Source organism: Haliotis rufescens, unplaced genomic scaffold, assembly GCF_023055435.1.
Source record: "Haliotis rufescens isolate VD_foot unplaced genomic scaffold, xgHalRufe1.0.p SCAF_129, whole genome shotgun sequence".
NCBI classification, from domain to species: Eukaryota; Metazoa; Mollusca; class Gastropoda; order Lepetellida; family Haliotidae; genus Haliotis; species Haliotis rufescens.
Window position 1 is genome coordinate 350,812 of NW_025963812.1, and position 21,660 is coordinate 372,471.

Here is a 21,660-nt window from a genome sequence, read left to right on the forward strand (position 1 = left end):
ATCCAAGTCACTGAAGCTGGACACCCAATGCATTTGATAGCCTCGTATGACCAGTATAGGATTTTGTGGACCTATTCTAACCCTTATGACAAGGACCCTTATACCTCCCCACTATATATACTCTGCAAAACAAGAAACACAAAAGTGATTTTAGATGATATTTTATGTGTCATCGATTTTTAACGCCTGTTAACACGACTTCTACCATCTGCATAGCAAAGCATAAAACATGACTCGTCACTGAACCAAACTTGTCTCCATCAGTCAAAATGACACCTCGGACTGGTGGTTTAGCGTGAATACCTTCAGCACGTAAATGGTTCCTCTCTGTTTGTGCTGATATTCTGATATCGTTGTAGAGGGGGCCGTAGTAGTTCTTTAATGTAAGTGACTTAGCCGTATGAATCTGTCCTGTGCTCTTGTAGCAATACGCGGTCGACCGAATCTGGTAGAGTCACGTGTTGTCCTGTGTGTCTGATAAAAATGTCTTGTTATGGTGCTTGGTGCTATGTGGTAAAACCAGAGGAAGATGATTCTACTGTTTGCAGTCAGCCGATGACCTTGTTGCGTTGGGCTTCCGTCAATTGTGTCATGTTCACTTGCACTTGTTCACTTGTTCACTTGTCACGTGATTCTGTTCTTCTGTTTTTCCTTCTTTTCACCAAATGTCTGCAGAACCTCATACTTTCCACACAAATCAATGCCAATCCATGCAGTAATGACTCAGTCATTTTTGGTACTTAGTTTGTATGGACGTTGGCAACACTCCGACAGATATTTACAATTTTACAACTTTTGGGTTACTTTTTTTGTGGAGCATATGATAAAGGGGGACTATTCACCAGGGTGTTGAGCCCACATCAGGACTAGTTTTAAACAATGATGAGCATTAGGCAACCCATGATGAGCAACCCATGATGAGCTACCCATGTTTGTTGTTTTGTTATTTAGCACTTAGCAATATCCAGCTATATGATGGCGGCCTGTAAATAATCATGTCTGGACCAGACAATCCAGTGATTGCCGTCATGTGTATCAATCTATGTAATTCGGATACAATGGCATGCATCAATCAAGTCAGCAAGTCAGACCAATCCTGTTAGTCGCCACTTATGACAAGCATGGGTTGCTGAATGTAAAACTGGGACATTGTCTTTGAGTAATAAGGGTTAACATTAACATTGTGTTGTTAGCCTGTAAATAATCAAATCTGCACCAGACAATCCAGTGGTTGACATCATGAGCATCGATCTTCTCATTTGGGATATGCTGACATGCACCAACCAAGTCAGCGAGCCTAATCAAGCATAGTTGCCTCTTACGGAAAGCATGGGTTACTCAAGACCTATTCTTCCCCGGATCTTCACAGGTTTAAACATTTGTAAATATGGCAAGACATGAGAGAATAAAAACACGTTCCTACCAGAGTATCAGCATCCATAAAAACACACTTGTGGTACTGTGTGAGTCGCCAGCAGTGGAGCTTGGTTAGAGTACAGCTGAGGTCAGGGCGACCTAGAAGCTGCAGGTTGACAGCATCGTGACTGTCGAAAACGTTCACCTCATTCACCAGGTCAAATACTCGGCCCAACTGGTCTCTGAAACCAACATTACAATAGTTGAAGATATTAGTTTGTGTCCTGGGCAGTACAGATAATTATAGTGTGAGAAAAAAAGAAATATCCCCAGGGGTTTATCTAGACCTGCTCAGAGGCCAATGTTCGGCCCAATGTCTACAACCAATGTCATTAAAATAAATGCCTTTGTAGAGGGAAGCTTAGTCCTGCACCATGACTGTGGAATATATTTATTTTATGAAAAAAAATAATTTATAAAATACAAAAGCAAGTCTAGCCAGCTCTAGCTAGCTCTATTTAATCAGCATAAGGAATATTTTATTATTTTTAGAGTCAAGAAGGATATTGTGTTATATAAGATTTCAGAGACTAAATGTTAGTCTAAGGAAAGCTGTATCTCATTGATAACAGGACCAATAAAGTGGAAGGGGTTGTAATGATTAGTTTTATATCATTGCATTGAATAAAATCTCAAAATATAATGTTGACATACCATATCCCCCCATCCTACCATCAATATCCACCACCCAATTATCAATATCCCCCTACCAACCATCAATATCTGCCACCCAACCATCAACCATCATTATCCCCCTACCAACCATCAATATCTGCCACCCAACCATCAATAACCCCAACCCAATTATCAATATCCCCCATGCAACCATCAATATCCCCCATCCAACCATCAATATCTGCCACCCAACCATCAATAACCCCAACCCAATCATCAATATCCCCCATGCAACCATCAATATCCCCAATCCAATTATCAATATCCTCCATCCAATTATCAATATCCCCCACTCAATTATCAATATCCCCAATCAAATTTCAATATCACCCACTCAATTATCAATATCCCCCACCCAATTATCAATATTCGCCCACCCAACCATCAATATCCCCCACCCAACCATCAATATCCCCCACCCAACCATCAATATCCCCCACCCAACCATCAATATCCCCCCACCTAACCATCAATATCCCCCACCCAACCATCAATATCCATGACCCTACCATCAATATCCATCAATATCTCCCACCCAACCATAAATATCCATGACCCAACCATCAATATCTCCCACCCAACCATCAATATCCCCCACCCAACCATCAATATCCCCCCACCCAACCATCAATATCCCCCCACCTAACCATCAATATCCCCCACCCAACCATCAATATCCATGACCCAACCATCAATATCCATCAATATCTCCCACCCAACCATAAATATCCATGACCCAACCATCAATATCTCCCACCCAACCATCAATATCCCCCACCCAACCATCAATATCCCCCCACCCAACCATCAATATCCCCCCACCTAACCATCAATATCCCCCACCCAACCATAAATATCCATGACCCAACCATCAATATCCATCAATATCTCCCACCCAACCATAAATATCCATGACCCAACCATCAATATCTCCCACCCAACCATCAATATCCCCATTCTTTAACCATGTCATACCCACCTCATTGACAGTGTAACTCCATCCGTTACCATGACAACCAGTTTCCGTGTTGTTTCCACGCGACGGAGGGAATTCCCCAAGACGAGACATCCCAAGGCATATGTGTCATTTGTTGCCAAGGTAACAAAAGCTTCTTTTTCCGCTGAAAACAAAACAGATCATATTAGCCAAAAAACATACATTATGTTTTACTCCCATTTGGCACGTGTGTGTTCACTCGCTATTCCACCTACATCGAGTATATTTGAATATTGATGTAGGAGGGACTTCACATGTTGGAACCAAACCATCATCAACAATATACTCTCTCTCTCTCTCTCTCTCTCTCTCTCTCTCAGGTATCAGACTTCAACCACTTCGTTGAAACCCTTGAATCTCAGGTACATAATTGGGTCGAACCAGGATTAGAATCCCGATCCTAGGTTTCTGGCATGTATATATTTCATATTTGCAGAAGAAAAGGGCAGCTAAAGTCACCCAATTCACCATGGTAGTTCTAATCAGTTAATATAGTTACAACTGATGAAACATCTTAAATGTAGATGATATGCAAGGGCAGATCCAGCCTTTTTTAAAAGGGAGGTGTCCAAAATATCAAAATCCTCTCTCAGACATTACCGCCTACAACATACTTCATTTGGCTTCCAAGAATGGAGGAGGGGTGAAGGGGAGTCCAGACCCCCTGAAACCCCCTCTAGATCTTCCAATGACATGTAATTGACTGATAAAAAGGGAAAAGAAGCTTCTTTCAAATGTTGTTGTACACTACTGTATTGACTATGTGCAATGCAATGTTAATATACAAAGAAGACTATGCTTGCCGTAAGAGGGAGTTGGTTTTAATGCTGCTTTTAACAGTATTCCAGTTATATCGCGGCGTGTGATGCAGGTCTCAGACGTTTACCACTTCGGTGAAACTCACGAGCACGGAAACGGTGCTGACAAACCTAGAAACATAATCGGGGCGAAACGGGATTTGAACCCACAATCATAGGTTTCTGGCGTGCCCAGGGGACGCAACTCTGCACAGCGAATCGCGGCACCTTAGACGACTGGGCCACCCGTGCCCCCCTTGCCATAAGAGGCGACTAAAAGGGATCAGATGGGCCCACTTGCACAAAGTGATCTTAGTGCTAAGATGATCGTAACTCGCATTCTTTAACCTAGGCTTATGACAGTCATAGGGCTAAGATCGGTTTGTACAAGTTGGCCCAGATGGTCAGCCTCGCTGACTTGGTTGATGCATGTCATCATATCTCAACTGCATGGATCGATGCTCATGATGTCAATCCCTGGACTGTCTGGTCCAGACTTGATTACTTACAGACCGACGCATATAGCTGGAATATTGCTGAGTGCGGTGTTAAACAACAAGAAAGAAAGAAGTAATATACAAAAGTAATGCTAAAAACTATTAACAGTTATCCATGTACCGCTGTTACCCCAATTACACTTAGTTTGGAATCCTGGAGAATTCCAGGAAACTTCCACTGTCTTCCAGACACTTGTTTTTTAAATACAGCCCGTTATTTACATACCGCCATGATTTACTGTAATACAGCCGACTGTGAATACAAATATACAAGGCTTCTGCAAGTGAGAATGCCATGGTAACGAATAGGAATTGGCTGACATTGCAAAATATATGTCAGGTATTCTGCTACTTATTAACAACTACCTGGATCAGTGTGTTTTATTAGTATGCTCTTCATTGCTTTTGAGGGTAGAATATGAAAAAATGTTCCATAGCAACTATTTACAACTCAGACAGCTATTCACAACCTGGGACCATGGCCAAGACTTGGTGCAGGTGGTGAAACTATCATCTCAAATATTCCTGCTGTAGGTACACAGAAACAATGTCTATATTGTAGAGGTGAGGTGAGGTGAGGTGAGGTGAGGTGAGGTGAGGTGGGGTGAGGTGGGGTGGGGTGGGGTGAGGTGAGGTGGCGTGAGGTGACGTGAGGTGACGTGAGGTATAGGTCTCAGAAGTTTACCACTTCGATGAAACCCACGAGCACAGGAATTGTGCTGAGTATCAATTATATAGTGACAAACTGACATGCATGCACGAGTGTGTGTATGTGTCCCTTTGGAGCGTCTGCTTGTATTACTCTGTACTATACCGACTCTGAGCTGACCAGTACTTGTTTTATAATATTTTATAATACAAAGGGCCAGGCAGGATAACAGCAAATACCATCTTTTAACATCTATTGGTATGATGCAGCTGGGGATCTATTCCCCTAACTTCCACTGTCCATTAGACCATGGAGGCGGTCACAGGGTCAAGGAACAGATTACAAATACTTAGTAATCCACAGCTCGCTACACAAGGATTCATTGGATGTACCAGGGCTGTATTGAATACACAGAAAAGAAATTGTGATACATATCAGAATACGAGCTAACTAATACAAACAATTATTCATGAATACCATGTTATTGTCATCTGTATAATATTTTGTTTGTTTGTTGTTTAACGCCGCACTCAGCAATATTCCAGATATGACGGCAGTCTGTAAATAATTGAGTCTGGACCAGACAATCCAGTGATTGATAACATGAGCATCGATCCACGCAATTGGGATATGATGACATGCACCAACCAAGTCAGCGATCCTGACCACCCAATCACGTTAGTCGCCTCTTACGACAAGCATAGTCACCTCTTACGACAAGCATAGTCACCTCCTACGGCAAGCATGGGTTACTGAAGACCAATTCTACCCCAGATCTTCACGGGTTCTGTATAACTGTGGTATAATATACAGCATAATGTCAAAAACACTTGATGCAGAGTGATACTAATGCTTACTCCATACACTGCTATTGAAAATTCAGAAGAGACACTGAAATCTATCATCTCTCCCCGCAACCACAGCCACACACATACAGACTGGCCTATTATGCAACATGTTTTTCTGGTATCAATCATGCATGAATTCACTACATGAATTCTTTGTTTTTTTCAAATGTTCGCTTCAGACATGTATGATAAATGGGAGTGGAAGGAACATAAATGTCTACCTCTCATTTCGTCAGCAGCAGTCTGCGCAACATCTTCTCTGTGCACAAGCACTAAACTGTCTCATGGCATAAGTAGATGTTAGTGTTAACATGTGGACTCTCAGCTGAGCGTAAAATACACCACCAAAATATGACTGGAGTCAGTCTGGAGCAAGTCGCATGGCACAAGGACGAGCACATGGATTTATCCCCACCAGCTCAGAGGTCGATATGTGGCCTTGAGTGAGTGAGTGAGTGAGTGAGTGAGTGAGTGAGTTAACGCCACTATCAACCATATTCCAGTTATATCACGGCATGTTAGGTTGATGTGAGCCCACTATCATAGGTTTCTGGTGTGCTCAAGGGACGCACTTCAGGACAGAGACAACTTTGCCTCAAGTTTGAGCATATGTCAATAAAAATTCCCATGTTGGAATTAAAAATTTGCCAAGTCATGTTAATGCTTTGCAGTCGTTACTTGCAACAGGACCAAAAAACAAGAAACAAAAAGCCATAATGTTTAGTTTTACAATTTGGCATTGACTAAAATGTCGAAATATCCCTGAATATATGGAAATAAGCAGAAAATCCAAGATTACCATTTCCCCCCGAACTTGTCAGCCAAGGGCACTTAGTTTAAAATACGAGATAAATCTCTGGTGCACCACAATTCTTGATGGCCAGATTTCCGATTTCAGTGTTTTCAATTCAAAATGCAAATATAAGCAAGTACCATGCCAACTTGGTCAAATATCTATATATGTATTGAAAGATGAGTGTCAGGGGTCATGAATTATTTTTATTCACTGTACACATTTAAAGAAACTCCTCACTACAAAAACTATCTTTACAAATAACTTTTTTGTTCAGTAAACATGGCATATCTGTCATAATGTCTGAATATATCATTGATCTTTTTCTGAACAGGCAGAATGTTGCCACAGTTGACTAAATCAATTCTAAGCAGCATGGCCCCACAGAATGTCATTCGACGACAAGCGGGCAGATTTATGAGGTCACACCACAAGGCAAAAACTGTGACTGGGGAGAAGGCTGAAACTGACCCCCCAACTCAGGTCCACGCAAGCTATGACAAAGTAAACATGGTAAACAGCAGTATAATACTTACCAATGACCCCAAACACTTCAGCTGAATATATGTACACCTGGATACACCTACACCTGAATGTACTCCCAAATGCAATGTACACCTGAATGTACTCCCAAATGCAATGTACACCTAAATGTACTCCCAAATGCAATGTACACCTGAATGTACTCCCAAATGCAATGTACACCTGAATGTACTCCCAAATGCAATGTACACCTAAATGTACTCCCAAATGCAATGTACACCTGAATGTACTCCCAAATGCAATGTACACCTACATGTACTCCCAAATGCAATGTACACCTGAATGTACTCCCAAATGCAATGTACACCTAAATGTACTCCCAAATGCAATGTACACCAGAATGCTACCTACACCTAAATGTACTCCCAAATGCAATGTACACCTAAATCATGTACTCCCAAATGCAATGTACACCAGAATGCTACCTACACCTGAATGGAAATTACACCTGCAAGAACTAGCACATATTTAACATCTGAAGTGTTAGACTGCATGTGAGTGAGTTCACCATTTGCACTAGTTATTTCAGCAATGTCACTGCTGTTGAATTGCCATAATGCAGTGATACGACACCCACATTGCCACCATGCAGTGATACGACACCCACATTGCCATAATGCAGTGATACGACACCTATATTGCCTCAATGCAGTGATACGACACCCATATTGCCTCAATGCAGTGATACGACACCACAATGCAGTGATACGACACCCACATTGCGATAATGCAGTGATACGACACCAGCATTGCTCAGAAATGATTCACGTTTTGCACGAGTCAATAATAACTTGACCACAAACCAAGATTGTTCAAATGGTCCAAACCGTTTAAACAATATACAGCCTTCAATGAAGTGTACAAATTAAGGGAAAAAGTCAGTCCCCCTTAAAATTCAAATTATTTAACACTAGACTCATGACAACAACTCCTTGATTTTTATGCGTATTTCCAACTGCAAAGTATTATTTATTACAACTACAGATGGGTGAGCATGATAAGTACGCAGTCATCCCCACCAACTCCATTAACTGGCATTCTCAAGAATGTACATGTACCGTGTTACCTAATATCCATATGTCTGTAATGCAGAGGGCATGCGCTACATTACGGAACGCACTTACTGAATGGGGGCGCAGACTGCTGACCTAACAACCATTCATACAAGTATGAATGTAGATTGTGCCACTTATGCACTGGACTGGCCGGCTTCCAGCTCAGACAACAGCAGCAAGCAACACACACCACTGGCAGGAGTTTCCTGAACTTTCCACAAAGCTTTTTCCCCTATGAATTAATTAGTGAGAAACCTAATAACGTTCCATACACATGATACAAGCACAATTGTTTTTAACCTCTTAACAGCGAAACTATTTGCCTGTTGGGATGTTTAGGCTGGAATATCATATATTTGTTTGTTTGTTTGTTTGTTTGTTTGTTGTTTAAAGCAGCACTCGGCAATATTCCAGCTATATGACTGCAGTCTGTAAATAATTATTCTGGACCAGACAATACAGTGATTGACATCATGAGCAATGCTTACATGCACAGTGAGTGAGTATGGTTTTACGCCGCTTTTAGCAATATTCCAGCACATTGACACACCAGACACATTGTACCCATGGCGGGAATCGAACCTGGGTCTTTGGCGTGACGAGCGAACGCTTTAACCACTAGGCTTCCCAACATGCCCCACCGCCCCCTTACATGCACAGGGTTTACGGGACGCACAAATGTAGAGAATGGACGCAGAAAAATATCCATACATCAAGGTACAATAATGCATACATCAACCAGGTCAGCGAGCTTGACCACCCGGTCCCGTTCATCGCCTCTTTCAAGCATGGATTGATAAACACCAATTCTAACCCCGACATTCATGTGTATATCATACAGAGCTACAGATAAGCAGCGTATTAGCGTATAATACCCCCAGAAATATTTAAAACCCAGTTACTTTCAATTAACTTGTGTACAGAAACACATGCATTAAATGAAAAATAACAGCACGCGTAAATACCCAATGAAGCTTTTTCAGCATGCGTACAAAGGAGCTAATTTCTAAAACACAATTATGAGCTAATTTACTTTCAGAGTCAAGCCTATATATTTAGAACAGTTATATATACATCGAAAACATTATTTCATTTTTTATAAATCTGAAAATGTTCACTAATTTTGGGAAAAACCCAATAGAGTGATGAATAGGTGAGTGAAAAATATTGGTTACCCAATGAAAAATGTAATAACCCAATTAAAATAGAAACCCTAAACATGCTAAAGAAAAAAATCTGATTGCTCAAAAAGTTATCTGGAGCTCTGGGCATATATCATGTATATGACCTACATCACAAGTCCACGAAAACCAAAAGTTATTCACTTCCATAAACATGATAAATACAGCATAGTTACTTGTTAAACCATTGTGATGAAAGTCACACTAATGTTGTCACAGTTGACTCTGAGCCAGGAATTCACAGGCCATCTTGAACGAGCATATTGTGCAAGAGAAACCAACGAGAAACTGAGAAATTATGTATCAACCATAACATGAAGAAGTAGAAGAAATCACTTAAATTAGTTGATTCGAGATTTCTCCATTACAACACCTACCTTGACGTGCGTCCTGCATGGTCAATACTAACAGTAACATCTCATTTAACTCGGGAAACAGATGTATTCCCTCCTCAAATACAACACAGTACAACACCTACCTTGATGTGCGTCCTGCATGGTCAATACTAACAGTAACATCTCAGTCAACGTGGGAAACAGATGTATTCCCTCCTCCAATACAACACAGTACAACACCTACCTTGACGTGCGTCCTGCATGGTCAATACTAACAGTAACATCTCATTTAACTCGGGAAACAGATGTATTCCCTCCTCAAATACAACACAGTACAACACCTTCCTTGATGTGCGTCCTGCATGGTCAATACTAACAGTAACATCTCAGTCAACGTGGGAAACAGATGTATTCCCTCCTCAAATACAACACAGTACAACACCTACCTTGACGTGCGTCCTGCATGGTCAATACTAACAGTACCTCCAGGGTCTGACCCTGTTATACATGTTATAAGCTATTCCCAATTTAGTAAAATCACATACCTCTCCAAACAACGACAATATGAATTTTGGATAGGCATTTCTTAGAAGTTGACAGATGACAAAGAAGTTGTTATCCATAACTTGTGTCTATTATGTCAATGACATATGTTACATAACATGGGTTAACCATTGTATAGTGGGAGTATTATTACCAGATAATACACTACTACAATAGGTGTTATTGTTGACTACTGTGATGACATGCTTGCACTGTTGTTTTCTCAGCCATACCATGACATGCATGACAATGGGCTGTGTGTGTTGTTGTTTCATTTTGTGGATCTGTCTGATATAGTGTTTATCTTTATACTACAAAATGCACTATGAAAACAGTATGATATTATTGTTATAAGTTTTGGAAAGTACTATCTTATATTAACAACTACCGTATTTGACGTAATAAGCGCCCACGGCGATATTTGCTAAAATATTGGCTCGTGAACAATCCCAATTAGCACCCCTTCTGATTGATCAATGTACACAAGACATATAAATTGGAATACTATTCAAAGTGAGTGAGTGAGTGAGTGAGTGAGCCGAGCCGAGCCGAGCCGAGCCGAGCCGAGCCGAGCCGAGCCGAGCCGAGCCGAGCCGAGCCGAGCCGAGCCGAGCCGAGCCGAGCCGAGCCGAGCGTTTAAAGCTGCTTTGAACAGTATTCCAGTTATATCACGGTGTGCAAAGGTAATGTGGGAGGAAAGCCTGAAGTGATGCAGGTCTCACTCGAACGTTTACCACTTCTGACAAAGCTAGAAACATTATCAGGGAATTCGAACCCAGGGTCATAGGTTTCTTAAGCCTTGTTTCAATACTTGCACGTGTCTCACTATCTCCTAGGACACTAGACTTGCACATGTCTCACTATCTCCTAGGACACTAGACTTGCACATGTCTCACTATCTCCTAGGACACTAGACTTGCTCATGTCTCACTATCTCCTAGGACACTAGACTTGCACATGTCTCACTATCTCCTAGGACACTAGACTTGCACATGTCTCACTATCTCCTAGGACACTAGACTTGCTCATGTCTCACTATCTCCTAGGACACTAGACTTGCACATGTCTCACTATCTCCTAGGACACTAGACTTGCTCATGTCTCACTATCTCCTAGGACACTAGACTTGCACACGTCTCACTATCTCCTAGGACACTAGACTTGCACATGTCTCACTATCTCCTAGGACACTAGACTTGCTCATGTCTCACTATCTCCTAGGACACTAGACTTGCTCATGTCTCACTATCTCCTAGGACACTAGACTTGCTCATGTCTCACTATCTCCTAGGACACTAGACTTGCTCATGTCTCACTATCTCCTAGGACACTAGACTTGCTCATGTCTCACTATCTCCTAGGACACTAGACTTGCTCATGTCTCACTATCTCCTAGGACACTAGACTTGCACACGTCTCACTATCTCCTAGGACACTAGACTTGCACATGTCTCACTATCTCCTAGGACACTAGACTTGCTCATGTCTCACTATCTCCTAGGACACTAGACTTGCACATGTCTCACTATCTCCTAGGACACTAGACTTGCACATGTCTCACTATCTCCTAGGACACTAGACTTGCTCATGTCTCACTATCTCCTAGGACACTAGACTTGCTCATGTCTCACTATCTCCTAGGACACTAGACTTGCTCATGTCTCACTATCTCCTAGGACACTAGACTTGCACATGTCTCACTATCTCCTAGGACACTAGACTTGCACGTCTCACTATCTCCTAGGACACTAGACTTGCACGTGTCTCACTATCTCCTAGGACACTAGACTTGCTCATAAGGAAACACACATTTCCAAGAAGACTCTCAACAAGGACATTTCACAAAAAAACAACTCGGACAAATAAACAGGCCTGAGCAAACATGGAAACTGAGACGAAGCATGCAGCAAGGTTCACAGATGGAAATGATAACAGTCATTTACACTGCTTATTGTCTGAATTATGACTCAATACGATTCTCAATACAGCAACTGCCTGACAAAGTGACAGAGTGACAGTTTGATCAGTCAGAGATAATTATCAGACTTGGTCAGCGAGACAGTCTCCGCTGAGGGTAGATGGCTTTCACTGATTCCTTTAGAGTCATGTCTTAAAGTCCTTTCTTTCACATATTCAGGGATATTTCAACATTTCATTCAATGCAAAAAATGTTAAATAAAACATAACGTATTCGACGTAATAAGCGCCCTGCTCTAATAAGCACCCATGGCGATATCTGCTAATATATTGGCAAGTGAACAATCCCAATTAGCACCCCTTCCGATTGACTAATGTACACAAGACTTATTTATTCATGTATAATGTGCATTCGTGTGTTATATGCACCCTTAATTATGGGCAATTAAATTCTGGAAAAATATATCTGTCGTGTATAATTCGCACAGACTTTTCTTTTGTATCATTCAGGCTGTCAGCATAAACCACGGAATTTTCGATCTTTCAAATCTGTTTTTTTTTCACCAAAATTTTATTCTAATAAGAGCCCCCTTTTTCAAATTTTGAGAGCGCACTGGGCGCTTATTACGTCAAATACGGTAACAGCTTCTTGTGTTTTGGTTGTCAGTGAAATGCAAGTCACCTCTACAAAGTATTAATATGACTTGGCAAATTTTTGATTGCAACATGGGAATTGTTACTGACATTTTCTCAAACTTGCGGCCAAATATCGAAATGTGTGTTTACCCTATTCTGACATGAAAAAGGTCTGAGTACTATCCTACTCAATACACCCACTACTGCGAGGCTGTATTACAATACTTATTTGAGTGATGACAGATTAACAAATAGTCACAATGATCTCATTTAGCCAACAGGATCAATGAAATCAATGATCCACCATACGTACTGTCACATAACCTTGTGCTTGTCGTTGTAATCGTGGACTAAAGATCTGGGCCAGACAATCCAGTGGTTGACATCATGAGCATGGACCTATGAAACTGGGATATGATGACATGCGTCAACCAAGTCAGCGAGCCTGACCACCTGATCATGTTAGTCGCCTCTTACGACAAGCATAGTTGCCATTTACAAGCATGGGTTGCTGAAGACCTATTCTAACCCTGACCTTTACAGGACGTATCACCTTGTGACATAAATGTGACATAACATACCGTATTCACCATAAGCTCCCTGACCTGATGATGTAGAAACTTGACAAAGGGGATGTTTATTCAAACCGTATACAATGAGTTAAATTTGCTTTAAGAGATTGAGTGGTAGTGAACAAAATAAGTTCAAAGTTTGATTAAACTAAAACATTTTCGAAAATAGGCAATTATATAACCCTTATTAGGGCTCCTGTTGTCTGTAAAAAAATTGTAATATACACACAAAAAATACAGTCAAGTCCCGTTAATCCAACATGGTTGGTTGCATATGATTATGTCGGATTAATGAGTATGTCGGATTAACGAAATTAAGCTGTATCAGGGTCCGTAATTGAAAATCGGACAACTTCATGATAGATTACGATGCAAACATGTTGTAATAAAAAATGAAAATTGAAATAGTCATATTGTTTTGATACATTGTTTTCGGAATATGTTTTGTAATCATGCAGACTCTAAAGCTTAACACAAAACTACGGTTAGGGCTGTATGACTGATTCAAAATACTTTAAAAAGTATAGTCTGGAATGGAAGATGCCAGTTTGAAACTTGTGCTGCAAAGCTCAAGAAAGCAGCTTTCTTAGGGGCTAATGTCGACATCCTGTTAGTCATTTCATTGGTCAAAGTTTGCGAAAGGTCGTTCTGACGTAATCTGTGGAGGATTGTCATCAGTGGTAGCGAGAACTTGTATCTGATCCCATTAGTTGCCACTTACGACAAGCCTACGTTGCAGAAGACATATTCTAACATGGATTTTCAAGGGGATACACTATTCCATTCAAGTCTGGTGGAACAAGGAACTGGTGGACAAAAAATGTATTTTAGCATATTTTTAAGTATATTTTAGTCTATGGACTAGATTATAAATGATAATGTGATCAATTATAATTCTACCATGAATTTGAAATTACTTGTTTTTGATTGGTCAATCAGAGGTATCAAATCACAATAACCACCTCTGATTGAAACAGTCAATCAGTTTGGTACGGTTCCAAATTCAATTTAGAGTGGTTAAACCTACAGGAAACCTAGCTCTACGTTGAAAACAGTCTGCAGTCGTATATCACAAGATTGATGGAGTGATAAGTGTTGGTATGGATACTGTATTGACATTATAATAATAATAGGCAATATAAATAGCTTATTATCATAACGTCCATACTGTTTCAATATAAATTTATGAATGTAAATCAGCGGTAGAAATTGGCACTAGTCCTGTAGTCCTTGCTAAACTGCCCAATAGTTAAGGTATCATAAGCATTACTGGTAGAAATTTGCCATTTTGAGTATGTTTATCTCTTAAGTAATCTGCATTTTTCAAAGAAGAATCACTAGATTCAGGATTAGAAATAATATTTTCACTACTCTGCTAAAATGACCTAACTCAGAGAAACCATCAACCTAATGGCAAAACTGGTTGACCACAAGGAATTTTTGCTTGTCCTGCCTAAATTTCAAACCGATATTTTTGTACCATTAAGACAAAAAAAGAGTTAATTGAAAGTTAAAAAGGCATAATGGTCTCTCACATTAACTCTTTCCATGAGAGATTCAAACTAAGTAGGGAGAGAATATCCCAAATATTCCACATCTTGGAATCTGAGATGTCCGAGGCCTTAGATACTACTAGTCTTGTCCGTCACGTGTGTACCACAATTACCGGCCAGCGTGGCACTGCACCATCCGTGTCAGCCTCCTCTCCAACTCTATGTTGCTACCCACATTCCAAACTGCAATCTCAACCAAGCATACGTGTTTAGAAACACTTAAATTCCATGCTATTAATAACTTCTGGGGTTTCTTTGTGAGCGTGACTGCCATATCTTTGATTTGAAGCAGACTAGCTTCACCAGAATCCTGTAATCAGCAGTTTACTTCCGTGGCTGGTGACAAAAAGACAAATCTCGCCGAAACATAGTGTCTTAATATTAAGGAAGATAAAAGCACTGTAGCTTGTAAGTTATAAAAGAGAGTAGAATTGTAGATCACTGACATGTTTGTAATAAATACACATTTTAAGAACTTTTTCTACAAAAATAAGAAGCCCTATCACTTATCTCAGCATGTACATTCATTTTCAGCATGTCATTCATAATGACACTTCTAAAGCACCAGACAACCCATGAATATCCAGGGTAGAAAATGTCTCCAGCAACCCATGCTTGTTGTACATATTGTAAGAGGTGACTGACAGGATGGGGTGGTCTGGCTCGCTGACTTGGTTCAAGCATGTCATCGTTCCCAGTAGCGTAGATCGATGCCAGGGTTTGATATTATCTTTTCTATTTAACACTAGTTTAAAGATTATCTGCTACAGAGTGGCCACCTACTTAATGGTTAAACTGGAAGTCCACAAGTAAATGTCCTTGACGTTTACTACAATACTAGTCTTATGTTAATTTTGATCCCTGGAAGCTCATGATGTCAATCACTGGATTGTCTGATCCAAACTTGATTACCGTATTCGACGTAATAAGCGCCCCGCTCTAATAAGCGCCCACGGCGATATCTGCTAATATATTGGCTAGTGAACAACCCCAATTAGCCCCCCTTCCGATTTATCAATGAAGACAAGACTTATTTATTCGTGTATAATACGCACTCGTATGTTATATGCACCCTTAAGTATGGGCATTTATATTCTGGAAAAATGGATCTGTCGTATATAAACAGTTCAGACTGTCAGCACAAACCACGAAATTTATCTTTCAACTCTGTTTTTTCCACCAAAGTAATGTTCTAATAAGAGCCCCCTATTTCTAATTTTGAGAGCGCCCAATACGGTACTTACAGACCACCATCTTATAGCTGGAATATTGCTGAGTGCGGCGTTAACAAACAAACAAAATATATAACTAACATTTTCAAGCTCTGTGGTTGATTGGATGCAGTTGTTTATGTTAACAGAACACACTGAATAAATGTGGTATTACATCTGGTCATACATGATATACATCTGGTAGCCTGACATAAATATGTATAGTCTATGAAATCTCTTATTACAATGATCACATAATATATTTGCCTCTCTTCTATATGTTTTATATCAAATATAAATGTTGATCTCATCATGTTGATGTGGAATACAGTCATCTGAACTTCCATCTGTTAATAAATAATCTAGATTAGTTTTGATTAAATCAAATCCGCAGTCGGTGTGCAGGAGTAATTATTCCAGTTAATTGATTTCATCCACCCAAGGTTGTTTCAGATTCTAAAAGAGGAATCAATCATTAATTTTGGGATGGTTTATTTTAAAATGATTTTAGATTGTTTTGATTCAATTATTTTGAAAGTTAAATTTATACTTTTAATTTTTCACTGAAACATGAAAGATATGATTTGTTTGGCCTCCCTACTGACCAATATTTGTTTGGGGATGCAACATGAAACTTAAATATTCCTGCCTCCATCATCAATACTTCACATGTCAGTACACACCTGGCTCCTCCATCACCCCTGAATAGATGGGCAAGTCTGTGTTGCAGTGATACGGACCCTTCTCGTGCATGAACACTACGAATGCCTGATATTCAGTGTATACAGCAGACGGTAAGGACATATGTTGCTTGGATCAATCAGCTTACATAGTATTTACGGTAATGTTTGCAATGACTTAGGACTGCAAGGTATTGCCAGTATCCTGCAATCAGTTTTCAAATGAAGCGGTCGACATGTGGATTCCTATTCTGCCTCATCCTCTGAATCTCCAGGAGGGGACTTGCCATGCTTCTCAACTGACGGTGGGAAGTCCTCCTTTTCCCAGTTCCTTTCTAGACATTTGAGTGAGTGAGTGAGTTTGGTTTAACGCCGCTTTTAACAGTATTCCAGTTATATCGCAGCGTGTCAGCTTAATGTGGGAGGAAAGCCCGAAGTGATGCAGGTCTCACACGTTTACCACTTCGCTGAAACCCAAGAGCACGGGTATGGTGCTGATTAACCTAGAAACATGATCGGGGTGAACCAGGAATTGAACCCACAATCATAGGTTTCTGGCGTGCCCAAGGGACGCAACTCTGCACAGCGAATTGCAACGCCTTAGACGACTGGGCCACCCGTGCTCCTCTAGACATTTGAAGGGCGGTGGGGTAGATTAGTGGTTAAAGTGTTAGCTTGTTACGCCAAGGGCCCGGGTTCGATTCCTGACATGGGTACAATGTGTGAAGCCCATTTCTGTTGTCCCCCGTCGTGATATTGCTGGAATGTTGCTAAAAGTGGTGGAAAACCACACTCACTCACTCTAGACATCTGATCTGTCGGTAAAACGGTAAAATAATTTGAGGATCGCGAGAACCAAGGGAATGGATCCAGGGATTAGTGTAGATGTGAAACCCGGACCTTCCGCTCTCCGGGCGGACGTTCTACCACTAGACCACGGAGGCGGTCTTAGTGTAGATGTGAAACCCGGACCTTCCGCTCTCCGGGCGGACGTACTACCACTAGACCACGGAGGCGGTCTTAGTGTAGATGTGAAACCCGGACCTTCCGCTCTCCGGGCGGACGTTCTACCACAAGACCACGGAGGTGGTCTTAGTGTAGATGTGAAACCCAGACATTCCGTTCTCCGGGTGGACGTTCTACCACTAGACCACGGAGGCGGTCTTAGTGTAGATGTGAGCACTGGAGACAGAGAGGATGATTCTGGCTTGGAATCCCCACAATGCAGAGACACAGGAGCTCATCACACCAGAGGCAGCCTCGCTATTTGCATGTGTGCCTGCATGTGACAGCTGTACAGTTTCCATGACGTTGCGGTGAGCTGCGAGGGACGACAGGACTTCCGACAAACTGCGTAATTACGACTTGAAATCATGCACAGCCCAAACATGACATTGGTGAGAAGAAATGTAGCTATTTGTACTCAACAAAAGGCCATGATCATTTGGGTACAAATATATTCCAATAATATCTCCAACTGAGATTTACACATACACCTGGCTTTGAGTGGAACATGCAGCAAACTGTTCACGAGCTACAAGGTGATTATGCTTGTTGTAAGAGGCGACTAATGAGATCGGGTGGTCAGGCTCGCTGACTTGGTTGATGCATATCATCGATCCCAATCGTGTGGATTGATGCTCATGATATCAATTGCTGGATTGTCTGGTCCAGACCCGATTATTTACAGACCACAGTAATATAGCCGGAATATTGCTGAGTGCGGCGTAAAACAACAAACCAACTAACTCTAGGCCGAGCTCAAGGACAGATTGATGAAGTACTTTAGGTTAATAGTACATAGGACTGCACCGTATTATCGGTATACCATGTATGCTGTAATACACTTTTCAAACGATATGTATTGCAATTTCAACACTATGACATGCATCAACCAATCAGCAAGTCTGACCAACCGTTCCCATTAGTCACTTCTTACGATATGCATGGGTTGCTGAAGACCTGGGTCTAACCTGGTTTGTTTGTTGTTTAACACCACACTTAGCAAAATTCTGGATAAATGACGTCGGCCTGTAAAAAAAATTTAGTCTGGACCAGACAATCCAGTGATTGACATCATGAGCATCGATCCACGCAATTAGGATACTATGACATGCACCAACCACCCTGATCCTATTTGTCGCCTTTTACGGCAAGCATGGGTTGCTGAAGACCTATTCTACCCTGGATCTTCATGGGTCAGATCTAACCAGGATCTTCATGGGGGCCAAACTCACTCACATACAATCACATCTAATCAGCTGGATGAACATTGACAGTTGGTCATTTTTGATAATGTCACCATGGTATATGTTTGAATAAAGAGAAATTTTCAGTCAACTTCAGTGTATGCATGACCAGATCATTTTATGTGTGTACCTGAATACTTTTTGCCAGGGCTCTGGTTAAACAACTCCCAAAAGGACATTTTGTATCAAACTCTTGAAACATACAGTGGGTACACGGGTAGGGTCGGGTCATAAGGGGTCTGGCACCCGGGCAGTCACTTTGGCCCTACTTCACAAAATCAATTTTTTTTTAAAATAATATATTTAAGCTGGTGAAAGTTGAAACTGGTTAGTAACTTTTAACATATTTAAGACTGGCAATATTTTGACCCTGTTTCACACACCGCTCTTACAAAATGCATAGTTTGCTGGAGACAAAAGATTCAAACCCGGAACCGCAAAGTCTTGTTTCTATATCTGGGGACTGTTCTACCCCTAAAACCCCAAGGGAATCAGAGCATGATATCCCCCCTTACCCACTGTGTCTGGTGTGAAATGCCACTTTCGCATAAACAGGAAGTACCAGATGTACTTCCTGTTGTGGTCAGGTTCCTTGAAATCACATTTATCAATACTTGATAACAACAGTGGGCCCTCAACATGCTCAAGCTGTCTTCCGCAAAACTGTTTCGACTTGTTAAGACTAGACCAAATAAACTATCTGTCATAAAGATATTTTCATGAAACATTTAGGTTGTATAGTTCCTTTATGCTGCACTCAGCAATATTCCAACTACTGGCAAGTCTCCTTAACTCGACAATCAGCTTTATCATGTTTATCCGACACTAATGATGGGGACCGAATAAATCAGTGCTATTTACATTATTTAGACCTGTTAATCTGAATCTTGCACTCCAACTCTGACGCACCTAGTTCGCAACAAATAGCTGAAAACACTTTTTTATCAGTCTCGTTAATCCGACACAGTGATCAGTGTACTCCATGGTCATCTGCCCACGAGAACACACCCCTGTGACGAGTCGGCTAGTGGCTGCAGAAAAACTTGCTCAACAATTATTGAAAAAAGATATCTTGAGCTTTGCAGAACTAGTTTTAAACACAACCATTCCAGGCTATGCTTTCAAAAGTATTTTGATTCAGTCAAACATACAATCTCATTAAAATCAGATCTTAGCTCTCGCTACCGCTAAACAAAGATCTGAGGTCATATTAGGGGTCACGTCAGAACGACCTTTCATCCGACCAATCAGAGCGTCACTTACCAGATCATGAAAGTGATAGTCGGAATGTGATTTCTAATCATGCAATCTCTAAAACTTTAAAACGGGGTATTCCAAACGATAGTTACGGGCTTAACGACTGAATCGATACAATCTAGACCAAATTAGCCATTCAAGAATGTTCTTTTGTTCAGGTTTCAATTTTTTAAGCGAGAATTTGTCAAAATATGTTCCAAAGCGTAGTCGCCAATTTGAAATTAGTGCCGTAAAGCACAAGAAAGCTGCCTTCTGATTGGCTAATGTCGACATCTTGTCAGTAATTCCATTGGTCGGTCAGAGTTTGCGAAAGGTCGGCCTGACGTGACCCGTAATGGGATGTCCTCAGATCTTTGTTTAGCGGCAGTGATTTTAATGGGATTGGTCAAACATACAGCCCGTAACTGTAGTTCGAAAGTTTTTTCGAGGTTGCATGATCAGAAAACGCATTCCGCTAACAATATAACATAACAGTATGAATATTTCCTCTTTAATTATTTCATTACAACATACATGTTTCATTATCTATCCTGTAGTTGTCCGACTTACGATCACGAACGTTGAGACTACTAAATTTTGTTTATCCGACATACCTGTTAATCGGACATATGCAAGCAACCATGTTGGAATAATGGGGCTTAACTGCATATGACGGCAGTCTGTAAAAAGAATCTGGTCTGGACAATCCAATGACTGACATCATGAGCATTGATCCATGCAATTAGGATCCAATAACATCCTTAAACGTATTTAGTTGCCTCTTACAAAAAGCAGGGGTTGCCGAGGATATATAGTCTCACCTAGATCCTACAGGTCAATTAGGTTGTGATAAATAAATCTGGGCCAAAATTTGACGTGGCAAGAGTTCTGTATTTTGAGAGAAAGAAATTAAGACAGTCACAAGTCTTCAGGAGTTTTGCCAATTCATTTACTGATCGGCTAGTACATTTAGCTCTTTTAGGGTTTATGTTAACATAAATACATCATGATGTTTCAAAACTTGGTAAATTTCTAATATAAGGGGATGTGAGCAGGTTTTCCCGAAAAAAGAGGAAAATTCTAGGGGGCCTTAGCTTAGCTTACAACTATAAAGGACAATGTTTGTTGTGATTGGTATAAACATGTTACTTTGAAGGCCCTTTTTTACTAATAAAAATTGTGATGTCCAACCAATGAGAATGGATAGATGAAATCTGTTTAAAGCAGAGTATGACATATGTTAGGTAATATTATTTTCTATCATTGAATTTAATTTG

The 21,660-nt window shown here is 40.8% G+C and overlaps 1 protein-coding gene across 4 annotated transcripts in view; it reads right to left on the minus strand.

Moving 5' to 3' along the window:
- LOC124110906 (glycogenin-1-like) overlaps nucleotides 1-21,660 on the minus strand; it is a 53,997-nt gene that overhangs the window by 31,639 nt on the left and 698 nt on the right. For all 4 annotated transcript variants that reach the window (XM_046470375.2, XM_046470376.2, XM_046470378.2 and 1 more), the window contains exons 2-3: nucleotides 3,071-3,212; nucleotides 1,424-1,598 (exon numbers count right to left, since the gene is read on the minus strand). In XM_046470375.2, coding sequence (XP_046326331.2) covers nucleotides 1,424-1,598; nucleotides 3,071-3,212 — 317 coding nt within the window. The remainder of the gene's footprint in view (nucleotides 1-1,423; nucleotides 1,599-3,070; nucleotides 3,213-21,660) is intronic.